At 41.4% G+C, this 13,734-nt stretch overlaps 1 protein-coding gene across 13 annotated transcripts; it reads right to left on the bottom strand.

Annotated features, from left to right (window-relative positions):
• Positions 1–9,219: 9,219 nt before the first annotated feature.
• LOC110913405 lies at positions 9,220–13,664 on the bottom strand. Of its 13 annotated transcripts, none has more exons than XR_004882185.1 (7): positions 13,414–13,661; positions 12,899–13,198; positions 11,923–12,814; positions 11,788–11,834; positions 11,574–11,658; positions 10,163–10,269; positions 9,220–9,699 (listed from the first exon to the last, which is right to left on the bottom strand). XR_004882185.1 is itself a non-coding variant. In XM_035984625.1 (7 exons), exons 3-7 carry the CDS (start codon positions 12,314–12,316, stop codon positions 9,616–9,618), a joined length of 492 nt encoding a protein of 163 aa, XP_035840518.1. In that variant the 5' UTR covers positions 12,317–12,814; positions 12,899–13,198; positions 13,414–13,663; the 3' UTR covers positions 9,220–9,615. The 13 variants fall into 13 exon arrangements, 1 of the variants encoding a protein (XP_035840518.1); XM_035984625.1 differs by lacking the exon at positions 11,574–11,658 and having other exon boundaries at positions 11,923–12,171; positions 12,312–12,814; positions 13,414–13,663; XR_004882181.1 differs by having other exon boundaries at positions 10,163–11,658; positions 13,414–13,664.
• Positions 13,665–13,734: the final 70 nt, after the last annotated feature.

Below are 13,734 nucleotides of genomic sequence, written 5' to 3'. Positions count from 1 at the left end.
TCATCAGTGGACGCGTTAACCTAACTCAAGCCCAGCTAACGGATTTGATCAATGAACAAGTTACTGCAGCACTAGCAGCTGCTCAGGCAGGTGGTCAACATGCTCAGCCTCCTGCATGTATATTCAAAACTTTTATGGACTGCCGAGCTACTACTTTCAACGGCACTGAAGGAGCTGTAGTCCTCCTCCACTGGTTTGAGAAGCTCGAGTCTGTCTTCGAGATGTGTGAATGCCCTGAGACTCGCAGGGTGAAATATGCTACTGGTACTCTTGAGGGTGTAGCGCTCACGTGGTGGAACGCTCAGGTTCAAATGCTGGGGATTGTTGCTGCTAATGTCACCCCATGGAATGACTTCAAGGATTTAATCAAAGAGGAATACTGCAACCGTGATGACATCCACAAGCTGGAAGTAGAGTTCTTCAACTTAAAGATGACGGGGTCAGAAATCGAAGCGTATACAAAAAGGTCAAATGAACTGGCTATTCTGTGTCCTACTATGGTGGATCCTCCCATCAAGCAAATCGAGCTGTACCTTAAAGGTTTAGTGCGAGAAATTCAAAGTCACGTGACCTCAGCTAACCTTGGCACAATCCAGCAGGTTATTCGTTTGGCTCATCGTCTCACTGATCAGGAAGTCGAGCAGAACAGGCTGCCCAAGCGTATTGGTACTACTGCTACAATTCCTACTACTTCTGATGCCCCCAGCGACAACAAGCGCAAATGGGATGGAGTCTCAAGCAAGGGATCGACATCAGCTCAGTCTCAGTCTCAACAGCGAAAGACTGATGACTACCAGAGTCCTGGTCAGCAATCTTCTGGTAGTCAAGGACAGGGTGGGTACCGAGGAAACCACCCCATGTGCAATCGATGCAATAGGCATCATAGTGGGCAGTGCAACAAGGGTCGTTGTTTGAGGTGTAACAAGTTTGGGCATGAGGCAAAGGATTGTAGGGCCGCACGACCTGTGAATCAGAATCATCAACAGCAACAGCAGGCTCCACAAAATCAGCCACAGCAACAGCAGGGTAACAGGGGATGCTTTCAGTGTGGTGCTGAAGGTCACTTCAAGATAAATTGCCCCCAGTTGAACCAGAATCAGAATAACAACAATAATCAGGGAAACGGAAACAACAATGGGGGTAACAACGGGGAAAACAATGGAAACAATGGCGCCCGGGGCCGTGCATTCGTGATTGGTCAGGGTGATGCAAGGAATGATCCCAACGTCGTGATGGGTAAGTTTCTACTGGACGACTTTTACGTTAATGTTTTATTTGATCCGGGTGCTGATACTAGGTATGTGTCCCTAAAAGTTAGTCAAATGTTAAAACGTGCTCCAACACTTTTAAACACCAAGCACATGGTAGAACTAGCAAACGGTAAAAGTCTTGAAGCCACACACATAGTTAGGGTTTGTAATCTCATCTTAGCTGGTCAGACCTTCTCTATCGACCTCATCCCTATCGTTCTGGGTAGTTTCGACATCGTCATTGGTATGGATTGGTTATCGCATCATCGAGCAGAGATCCTTTGCAAGGAGAAGATCGTCCGCATTCCTCGTTCGAATGAAGGACCCTTAGTGATTCATGGCGACAAGAGTGGTGCCGTTGTGGGCATCATTTCTTTTCTCAAGGCCCAGAAGTGTTCGCGAAAGGATCACACTGCTATTTTAGCCCTTGTTACTGACACCTCGAAGAAAGAGAAGAAGATAGAAGATATCCCGATTGTACGTGACTATCCTGAGGTATTCCCTGAGGAATTACCTGGTCTTCCACCCCACCGACAGATTGAATTTCAAATCGAGCTAGCTTCTGGAGCGGCACCAATAGCTTGAGCACCTTATCGATTAGCTCCATCAGAACTTGAAGAACTATCCACACAACTACAAGAACTCTTGGACATGGGTTTTATTCGTCCTAGCTCTTCGCCTTGGGGAGCTCCAGTATTATTTGTGAAGAAGAAAGACGGTACCTTCAGGATGTGTATTGATTACCGCGAACTCAACAAGGTGACTGTAAAGAATCGCTATCCACTTCCACACATTGATGACTTTTTCGATCAGCTGCAAGGGTCGAGCTACTATTCGAAGATTGACCTGAGGTCAGGATACCATCAACTGAGAGTTCGAGACAAAGATATCTCTAAGACAGCGTTCAGGACTCGTTATGGGCATTACGAGTTCCTGGTTATGCCTTTCAGATTGACAAACGCGCCTGCAGTCTTCATGGATCTTATGAACAGAGTGTGCAAACCCTACCTGGATAAGTTCGTTATTGTATTCATCGACAACATCCTAATCTATTCTAAGAGTCAGGAGGAGCACGAGCAACACCTGAAGCTTATTTTGGAACTCCTTCGAACAGAACAATTGTATGCTATGTTTTCAAAGTGCGACTATTGGCTTCGCGAAGTCCACTTTCTAGGCCATGTGGTAAATAAGGATAGGATTCATGTTGATCCATCCAAGGTAAACTCAATCAAGGATTGGCATGCGCCGCGTACACCAACCAAAATTCGCCAATTCTTGGGTTTGGCGGGCTACTACAGAAGGTTCATCAAGGATTTCTCCAAGATTGCGCAACCTCTCACTTCACTAACTCAGAAAGGTGTCACCTATCGTTGGGGTAATGCACAGGAATCAGCATTTCAGCACTTAAAGGATAAACTTTGTAGCGCACCTATTCTCTCATTGCCAGAGGGCACGGACGATTTTGTGGTTTATTGTGACGCGACAATTCAGGGACTTGGTTGCGTGTTGATGCAACGGGATAAAGTCATAGCTTATGCATCGCGCCAACTCAAAGTTCACGAAAAGAATTACACTACACACGATCTGGAGCTGGGAGCTGTTGTTTTCGCACTCAAGATATGGAGACATTACCTGTACGGTACCAAGTGCACCATTTACACCGATCATAGGAGTCTCAAGCATATCTTCAAGCAAAAGGAATTAAACATGCGACAACGTCGATGAGTTGAGCTCTTGAATGACTACGAATGCGCGATCAAGTATCATCCGGGTAAAGCCAATGTGGTGGCCGACGCCCTCAGTCGAAAGGATTCTACACCTAAACGCGTTCGTGCTTTACAACTCACCATCCAATCTGGTCTTCCTACTCAGATACGAGATGCTCAGGTTGAAGCATTAAAAGCAGAGAACGTCAGGGCGGAGTCCCTACGGGGGTCAAGGAAACGATTAGAGCAAAAGGAAGACGACGCTTACTATGTAACGGGGCGTATTTGGGTCCCACTTTATGGAAACCTACGCGAGCTAGTGATGGATGAAGCATATAAGTCTCGTTACTCAGTACATCCTGGTTCGGATAAGATGTACCACGACATAAAGACTACATAGTGGTGGCCTAGTATGAAAGCGCACATAGCAACTTACGTCAACAAATGTTTGACTTGTGCGAGAGTCAAGACCGAATATCAGAAACCATCAGGTTACTCCAACAACCAAAGATACCACAATGGAAATGGCAGCAAATTTCCATGGATTTTGTTACTGGCCTGCCTAGGTCTCAACGCGGAAATGACACTATTTGGGTGATAGTGGATCGGTTGACTACGTCCGCACACTTTTTGGCCATCAAAGAAATAGACAAGTTTTCTACTCTAGCAGACGTTTACTTAAAAGAAGTAGTTTTGAGGCACGGGGTGCCAACCTCTATTATTTCCGATCGTGATGCACGTTTTACTTCTGAACTGTGGCAAGCAATGCACAAGTCCTTTGGCTCACGTTTAGACATGAGCACCGCTTATCATCCACAGACGGATGGGCAGTCTGAACGCACCATCCAAACCCTTGAAGACATGCTTAGGGCATGTGTGATTGATTTTGGCAACGGCTGGGAAAAACATCTACCGTTAGTGGAATTTTCATATAATAACAGCTACCACACCAGCATCCAAGCCGCTCCGTTTGAGGCATTGTACGGACGTAAATGCCGATCACCTCTTTGTTGGGCAGAGGTGGGTGACAGCCAGATCACGGGTCCAGAACTTGTAGTAGACATAAAGGAAAGAGTTACTCAGATACGGCAACGAATGGCGGCAGCTCGTGACCGTCAGAAAAGCTACGCTGATAAGCGTAGGAAACCACTCGAGTTCCAGGTTAGGGATCGAGTGCTACTCAAAGTCTCCCTTTGGAAAGGTGTAGTTCGTTTTGGCAAACGAGGCAAACTCAATCCGCGTTATGTCGGACCTTTCGAAATCATAGAGAAAATAGGCAAAGTGGCCTATAAACTAAACCTACCAGCAGAACTCAGTGCAGTTCACAACGTTTTCCATGTGTCAAATCTGAAGAAGTGTCTGTCCGATGAAACCCTCGTAGTTCCTTTGAAGGAGCTCACTATCGATGATCAGTTGCGATTCGTCGAGGAACCAGTTGAGATCACAGACCGAGACGTTAAAGTTCTCAAGCACACTAGAATACCTCTTGTTCGAGTTCGTTGGAACTCCCGTCGTGGCCCAGAGTTTACCTGGGAACAAGAAGACCAAATGAAACATAAGTATCCCCGGTTGTTCGAGAAAAATACAACCACTACTGAGGCTGAAGCTACTTCGGAATTTCGGGACGAAATTCCAAACCAACGGGGGGAGGATGTGACACCCCAGGAAAAACCAGGAAACTATACAACTTAACTAGCTTCCTCAGTGAGTATGTGCTAAATTTCGGGACGAAATTTCTTTCAACTTGGGGATAATGTGACAACCCATATTCCAAAACCTTTCTTTGTGTTTTGATGTAACCTGTATGAACATTACGTGACTAGTTGACGTGTTTGATTTCAATGGAATATTATGCTTTGTTATGCTATGTGTTACATGAATGTGTTGTGAGTATGTATGTATAATAAATTTGGTCACACAACGACTCCTAATCGCACAAGCCTTTGGGCCGCACACCTTGTCCCTCATCACACACCTCTCTCGGCCCACTCTACTTGACTCGAGACCATGAGGGCAGTCCAATGAAGGGTTCGACCCACTCCTCTCATGCGCTTAATACACAAGGGGTTGTGTTTAATCCTCATAATTTGCAAACACCTAACACACACAAAACCCTAGACTCTATCTCTTCTCCTCCTCTTCACTCGACGGCAACATCTTCACCATCGAAGTCATTCGGATCGCGGCCCCCACTCCCTCGAAACTCTCCCATCTCGGTTTGGTTAATCACATCACACACTCCTGGTTCGTGTCTTATCCTTGTTTAGTTGTATGTTTTGTGATGTTGATTTTGTTATAAGATTGATTAGGGTTTCATGCTTGTGAAAATATTGATAAAAGTTATGCTCCTAAATTAGTCATATATGTTTGATTTCGAGGTACATATGATGAAACTGTTTGTGGATTGATTGGAAGCGTGCATTATCAAAACTGTTAGGAGAAACCATATGTTTGATCTAGGTCGTGTAGGACCGATTGCATGATTTAGATTTAGAGCCTAATAGATGTAATCGGCTGTTATGATTCAATAAAGTTTGCATGATGGTTAGGGTTGAATGTTGGTATTAGAATTCACTAATCTGATGATCCGGTTGAATGCTTGATTATTATTCTTGATTAGATTTCAATTAGGGTGGTTTGAATATGCATGATTGCTGAATTAATTGTTATTTGATCTGATTTGAAACTGCCAAACATGTTAGCAATTGTTACGGAAAAATTGAGCTGCAAATAAGGAAGTTGTTACATCTTCCGGTCTCGACACGGGTTGCGAGTCGAGAACCCACAGTCTCGACTCGAGACCACACATCACCAGCACACAAACAACAAGACTCGAGACCACGGTTGCGGGTCTTGTTGCGACTCGAGACCTGACTCGAGACCACATGGTCTCGAGTGATAAATGCATAACCCGAGACCTTTAGTTGCGACTCGAGAACACCAAGACTACAACCCGAGACCACACTGTCTCTACTCGAGATCTCTAGTCTCGACTCGAGACCATTTAATCACACATTCTATTTGGATTCGCATACTGTTACAAGCCCAACTATTTGGGCCGCACATTTGGGTTGTGTATATTTGTGTGTATGTTATTGTTGAACTCGTATGTACTGATGTTAACTGCCATGATTACACGTGTATGCCATGATCATTGTTGTATGCAACTTGTTAGTATACGTGTAGAGCATATACGTGCGTTGCTTGAATCTAGACCTGACTTGTATGGTAACCATGTTACGACGTGGTTGACCCATAGCAGCTCGATTGACCTTTTTTTATCTGCCGAGCAAAACAAGGTGAGTTCAAACTCTTTATAAGGCATGGGATTCCTGGTGGTTTGGGAATGGGTTAAGAAACTAAAACGGAATTCTACATATTCTCCTTGGGTAGGATATGTACGTCCATCCTCCTTGGGTAGGATGCCACTATAAATCCTGTGTATTCTCCTTGGGTAGAACTACGTACGTTCGTCCTCCTTGGGTAGGAAAACAACCTTACAACTTACTAGACAAAACTCTATCATGAAGTCCCTCACTTTATATCAACTTAATCGCCGAGGCCGATGGCGAGCGGGTCATTAGTTAATAGCGCTATTAGGTTTAACAAACCTCACACCGTGTCGTTCGAACGGGCGTGTACCAATGGACTATGGCAAACTGTCAGTGATGATAGACACTGATGTAGGGCACAGCTTATATTTCGTTGGTAGTCGATGTGGTACGGTCTAGTGGTTCACATGGGAAGCCCCCACTGATTATGGTTATGGTTTGGGAAACAAAGGTAATGGTTAACTTGTGGTTTACGAAACACATATGATTTCAAAACAAACTGGTAAACTAAACAACCAACTGTGAACTCGCTCAACTTTGTTGTTGACTTGTTGTTACATGCCTTGCAGGTCGTTAGGTTGTTACATGGAGCTTGCACGGGAGGCGTGGTCGTTGTGGGAACGTGGACTGTTAAGTTCCATGTTAAACATTTACACTTTATTATACTTTTGAACTTATATCTTGGTTTTAAACCTTATACTTCCGCTTATAACTTAAACTACGTTTTGTTTAGACACCAATTATATTGTGTTGAGTTTTATATTTAATTGCATGCTATGTTCAATATGATTGGTGGCTTGATCCTGGTCAGTCACGCCTCCAAGCAGTGATACTCCGCGAGTGGATTTTGGGGGTGTGACACAAATAACCGCCATGATCGGACAACCTAGATTAACGTAGGTGTTGCTATCACCATAAAATTAGCAAACAAAAAAGACATATACATATTACATGTCAATGATAACCCTGTACATAAAGTATTTCATTATACGTTAATGTAATGCATCTCGTTTGTCCTTACGTTTATCTCAGCAATCTCACCGTATTCTTTAACTATAATGAACTTGTTATATCGATTGATATAGTGCACAGATAACCTAATCATCAATGGCATAGACACACCGAGCAGAAAAGAAATCACTTTTGACCAGGTTTCATTTTGCAGTTTCCACGATTCAACATCCACGCCAAACATTCTGATACTAACCAACTATGGAATTCATCTCGTGTTGTGTTATTTACAACGAAATTTGTTTTTACAAATGCTTTGGTTTTTTATATAATATTATGTTAGGAAATTTGGACTTTGTAGTCAACTCCTAGCCTATATTTACCTAAATACCCATGTAAATAATAACCGCTCAAGTTAACTACCTTCTGGAAAAGTGGGAGTTAGTGGAAAATGAAAATATAAATTAAAAAATTCGGGTATATGATCGGGTATATAGTTCGGGTAAACGGGTATAGCGTTTCGGGTAATCGGGTCGGGTATCTCCTAATCCCATACCCGACCCATACCCGCGAAAATTTCTAAAACTAATCTCATTCCCGGCCCAATACCCATCGGATATCGGGTATACCCATCCCATTAAGCGCTGACATCAAAGAAAGTCATTCCTTGCACACATAATATTCCACAAATACATAATGTCTCTTAAAAAAACAATGTTTATACAAAAACACAATGCTAACGTAGAGCACAATGTTATATATAAAACACAAAAAAACTACGAAAAATGTCATATAAAAACACAATGACAATAACACAATGTTATACAAAAAGCAAATGCATTTGTAAAAACACAATTCCTTGTAAAAAAACACAATACCCTGTAATTACTGTATATATTTATTTACCTGAATACACCATGTACTTAATAACCACTCCCAGGTCAAATCTCTAAATCCCGCCTTATTCTAAATTCAAAAGTATGAGTGTTCCTTAAGAGCATTCACATCCAGCCCCCTATAATTATACATACATTCCACTAAAAAACAACTCCTATATCAATATATTTCCACTAAAAACAAATACTTTTTCTCTCTCATTTTCAATTAAATAATATTTTTATACCTTTATCATTACATTTTTCTCTCTCCTTCACTCACAACCACTTTCAATATATATTAAAAAATTATAGTGGGTGAACAGTGTCCCCCCAAATATACAGATGAACAGTAACATTTTCTCTCTCCTCCACTCACAACCACTTTTTATACTCTTTATACTTTAAAAACCCCACTCACAGATTTTGATTCCCAGGATGTGAATGCTCTAATACTTTCCACAACTTTGCACTTACTATTTATGTTTCCTTTTGCTTTGGATATAACTTCTAATTTCTAAATATTTGCGTTTTTCTATCCCCTTATTGGGGTGGATATTGGACAATGATGGTGACAAACCCATCGAGGGGGGTTCGATCCATAGCCGCGCCCCGTTTTTCATCTGGTTGTGCGGTTTTAGGGGGAACGCCGTAACCAAGTCTGACCAACCTAACGCGGGCCCAGTTAAGACAACGTACTCTGGGCAAATCTTGGCTAGGGCCGTCATTTAGACGGTGTGACATTGGGTCACTCAAAAAGAAAGTCAAAAAAAAAATATTTGTGTTTTTCTCTTTACATTTTTTAAATATCTTGTTTTATACCATTTAATATCCTTGTTGTTTCCATATAAATTTTATTCAAAAATAGTTGGTCACAGTTTAAACAAACAAAAACAATAGTAAAAAACAACTTTAAAACAAAAGGTGTAATCCAAATCGAATGCTTCAATACATCATGTAAAATGATATACAAAGTACTAACAATTGATGTATTGCAAATTGATTTAACCAACTATTTCGGTGAAATCTATTTATGTTCTGGCTTATTCTTACTTTGATCAACCCCTTTATACCATACCACAGAAAGTGCAAATCTAATCTTATGTTAAAAAGAAATTGCAACTACATTATTATAACATCAAACGCAACTATATATAAACGTCAACCTTCAACATGATATCCTTGTATATGTACACATCAACCAACCGCAGACCGGAAACTTACAAAGACTTCAATTTCACTAATGCAGGTGCATGCTGATCACACGACGGACCTACAATCTCCAGCACGGGCGCCTCCCTCTCCAAGTACCGAATCACCTGCCTCATATTCGGCCTGCTCGACGGCTCATCATTTGAACACATTAACCCAACCTTCAAAACCATCGTAACTTCAGCCCAGGGCCGGTCCTGAGTGATGCGGGCCCAAGCGTGGAAGAGCGGGCCATTCTGTATTTGGAGGCCCAAGATCGGGTCACAAAAGGGGCTTCACTGAAATGGCTCTAACTTGGGCTACGGGGGTCCGTTTGGGGCGTGTGACCAGTCAAAACGAACGGGAGAACGAGCTCTATCTTGCTGCAAACGGCCTACGGCGGTTTGGGTCATCGTCCGGGCCGAGAAAACGCTTATTTCTATTAGTTTTTCCCATTTTTATGTTTTTTCAAGTATTTTGGGCATTTTGTTTTTGGGCTTGTGTTTGGCCCGTTGTCTTTTTTAGGCCCGTTTCGAATTTCTGTCATTATTTATATGTCCCTTTAGTCAATGAAACAATCAGACTTGAATTTTGAGAAAACTTATTTTTCACTTCAAATTCCGTGGCCTTTGGGTTGCAATTTGGGGGTTGGGGAAGAGACACACGGGTATTCGTAGAATCAACGTGTTGATCTTCGCTTATCGTATCACTCACTACATCACTGAGGATTTAAGTGTCTCGGCCGAGCCGAAAAAAAAGGCCCTTAGACCCTAAGGAATTATATAAACTACTTTTTTAAACGACGATTAACATTATAGCAATAAACATAACAAAAATATAGTATTAGAATACCATACCGTAATAGTTAAACCATGATTCGTGAAGCTCTCCTGGCATTCTTGATAGCTCTCCTCACCATCCTTTAAATTCATTGGATTTCCACAGCCCATGCTGCAACATTTTTCTAAAAGAACTTGAATTAAAAGCCAATATTTTTCCAAACAAAACATTAACGGTTGAACTGTACAAAACTTAAAATCATATTATAATGCAACCCTTGGATCGAAAGCCAAATTATTGCACTTTTGATCAATTTTTTCGAATAGTTAAATGGATCGTTCCTTTAATAATCAAAGAATAAAAAATCCCCAAGCAAGTTGCTTTAGGGGACTTACAAACATACAGCAAAATTATAGCAAACTCTATTCCAATACCCAACAGTTCAATCCTCACATAATTAAGTTGTGCAGGCACAGTTCACCACCTACTTCAAATCAACCCCAATCATTCTTGATCAGTGTTTTAACCAGTCAAAAGATATCTTCTTTACCTCCTGCATGATTTTGAAAACAAATGGGGCTGCACCATTAAAGACTTTAGCATTTCGTGCTTTCCAAAGTACCCAACAGGTGAGAAGAAACACTGCGTGAACCGATCGTTTTCCGTTGGGTGGGAACTTCCAGGCCATGTATGAAATGCAGCAGTACAATGTTTAACCACAAAAAAAAAAAAAAAAAAAAAAAAAACGTGACTTGAACCTGTGACCTTATAAGTTCTTTAACTATACTTAAAGACAAACCCCGACAGAACATTCATTTACTTCGTTATAAGAGTTCACTTCAAAATATTTATGGGCTCACTCAATACTTGGTTATATAAAAAAATTAAAAAAATTTTGGCCCCCGGGGAAATTGGGCCTTGGCCGGGGGTGCGGGTCGCCCACCCCTAGGGCCGGCCCTGCTTCAGCCTCATTAAACTCACCCTTCAACCGCGAATCCACCACATCAAGTAAACACCCTCCTCGCCACTTATCCCAAACCCAATCAACCAAAATGAGCTCCTCCGGAAACGCCTTGAGCTCAGCAGATCTCCGTTCACACACCACTTCCAACAAAAGAGCCCTGAATGCATACACATCCGAACCCGTGGTAGGCTTATCCATTCGGGTTAGCTCAGGAGCCAAGTAACCCAATGTGCCCACCACTTTAGTGGTTACCGGGTTCGACCGATGCTCATACAACTTAGCCAACCCGAAATCGCCTAACTTACCATTTAAATCCGAATCCAACAACACATTTCCTGCTTTAATATCTCTATGCACCACAGTTTTTTCCCACCCTTCAGGCAAATAAAGTAACCCATTTGCCACATCTTTTATAACCTTAAACCTTTGTTCCCAACTCAAAACCAATTTAGGCTTATTACCACTATATATACACTTATCCAAACTTCCATTAGCCATAAACTCATAAACCAACAACAACTCACCTTTATTCCTAAACCAACCCAACAACTGCACCAAATTCCGATGCCGAAGCCGCCCAATCGTCGACACCTCCGACAAAAACTCATTCTGCCCTTGTAACAAATTAACTGATTTTATTAGTGCAAATTACTTCATCAAATCATCACATTAGCAAACAAATCACATGGTGCAATTGCCATATATGTGGCTGCCTGAAACCTAAAAGGAGAGACGAACCAGAGGTGTGTAAAGGAGAGGATGCGATGGTGATAGGTTTTATAACTCTGCAAGATATATCACCATATAGAATTAGAATCTGATCATATGTAACAATAATATTTGGCGTATCTTTACAGTCAAAAGGCTACATACAAATATAAACCACAAATAATGCGTATACGCCTACTTGCCGTAGATACGAAACAGCTATCAGCAGCACCATCATCTCTTGGCTCAAATCTGTCCAAAGTTTCATAAAAGACATCATCCACAGGTCCCAGAAGGTCAACACCAGGCTTTAATTTGATCTCAGGGTCGTCAGTCTCTGCTTTCGTTGTCACCAATGCAATAAACTTGTCTTCTGGAGCCACATTGTGTGAATACAAACAACAAAATAGATACCTGAAGAAACACATCATCGAAAAACTCGTTAGACATTCATCCAGTCATCGGTTACTTTACACTTACCTCCACATCAGAAAAGTCAACTTGGTCAAATGTTACTTTAAACATACATGTCTGATTTACGTTTAGCTACTCACCACATTCCAGAAGCAGTTATTTTTGTAAAAAAAATGGCAGTTATAACCCCATTCCCAACAACCCTACAACTGTTAACTAACTACCCTTGTAACCGCCCAACTAACTAACAACCTCTGTTGCTAACCCCTGTTAACTAACAACCTCTGTTGCTGATCCACTGTTAGCTAACCACCTCTGCTGCTAATCCACTGTTATTAACAACCTCTGTTGTTCATCCACTGTTGATGGATCCACTGATTCCTAACAACATCTCCATCCACTGCCATCTAAACCACTGATCATTTACCCATATCACTCACCTTCCCGGAATTCCCAAACCCGCTAACCGCAGCATTCCACCAGGAACAATTCGACTCGACAAACCTCCTTCCGAAACCCCTCTTCGCCCTCCGAATCCCCACACAAAAATCACCATGTCTCTTCCTTTGTTGTGACTTGTGGCTTAACAAATTCTTCAATTATCTGCTTCAGTTTTGTGTCACGAATCAGCATATCTGCATATCTAGTGTAAGATGTGAACTAAAATCGTTAAGAAAGCAATTGCAATCGTTATGTTTTGTTTGACTTTTGGAGTGGTCAAACATACCTCTTTCATTTCCTCAAGACTAATAGCGCCATTTTTATCGACGACAATTGCATAATACTGATCTTTGAGATTCGATAGTTCCTCTTCATCGGGTGTGCTAGCCAAAGCCTGTGCGGTAATATGAGTCTTGGATAATATTATTTGTGATTACTTTAATAATACGAGTGAAATACTTATCCGTAGAGCAAACAGTTACACAGCAACTGTCTTTAACAAATTAAGAGGGGAGATTGAATGATTCTGGATTTGAGAAGAGGTTTTTTGTTCAAGGTGATCGAACAAATATGACATATCCGAACTCTGCTACATCAAATGTGAAAATTAGGTCAAATTAGATCAAATCACAACAATATTTGATAGATTAGAACAGACTACTTGAATTGCCGACTTGGTGCTGTGAAGAGAAGTAATATTCAACCATACACAATTGGAGCAGGGGTGGTGGGATTTAATACCATGTAGATATATAGAAGAAAAGAAACAATCGATTGATGAGATGATTAGATCAAACTTACAGTGATGTTGGAGATTTGAGAGAGGAAATCAATTAATCAACTCCTCCACTCCTTCCCCATTTGTTCGTTTAGTTTTTTTTTTTTTTTTTTTTCTCATATATAAACTAGAAACAATAGCTAGCATCTAGGAATCATGAACTGAAAGTTACAAATATGTGTGTATATATACAAACAATGGTGAGATGGTTACTGTTTGGTTGGGTAATTCACAATAAAGAAGATGACAGTTAGGGCATGTTTGGGTAAGCTTATTCAAAAATCTTATTGACTTATTGGCTTCATGCATTCATTTTACAAGTTATCACATGGCATCATCATGAA

This window comes from Helianthus annuus, chromosome 15, assembly GCF_002127325.2.
Source record: "Helianthus annuus cultivar XRQ/B chromosome 15, HanXRQr2.0-SUNRISE, whole genome shotgun sequence".
NCBI lineage: Eukaryota > Viridiplantae > Streptophyta > Magnoliopsida > Asterales > Asteraceae > Helianthus > Helianthus annuus.
Note: the sequence above shows the minus strand (reverse complement) of the source record. Positions and strands in the feature narration are given on the sequence as shown.

Excerpts from the sequence above, each read along its gene's own strand:
- LOC110913405 (XM_035984625.1), bottom strand. Across the intron at positions 10,270-11,787 it reads CTCTCCTTTACACACCTCTG|AAAAATGTTGCAGCATGGGC; the intron begins GTTCGTCTCTCC and ends AAGTTCTTTTAG. Across the intron at positions 9,700-10,162 it reads ATCATGGTTTAACTATTACG|GCCGTTTGCAGCAAGATAGA; the intron begins GTATGGTATTCT and ends AAACCGCCGTAG.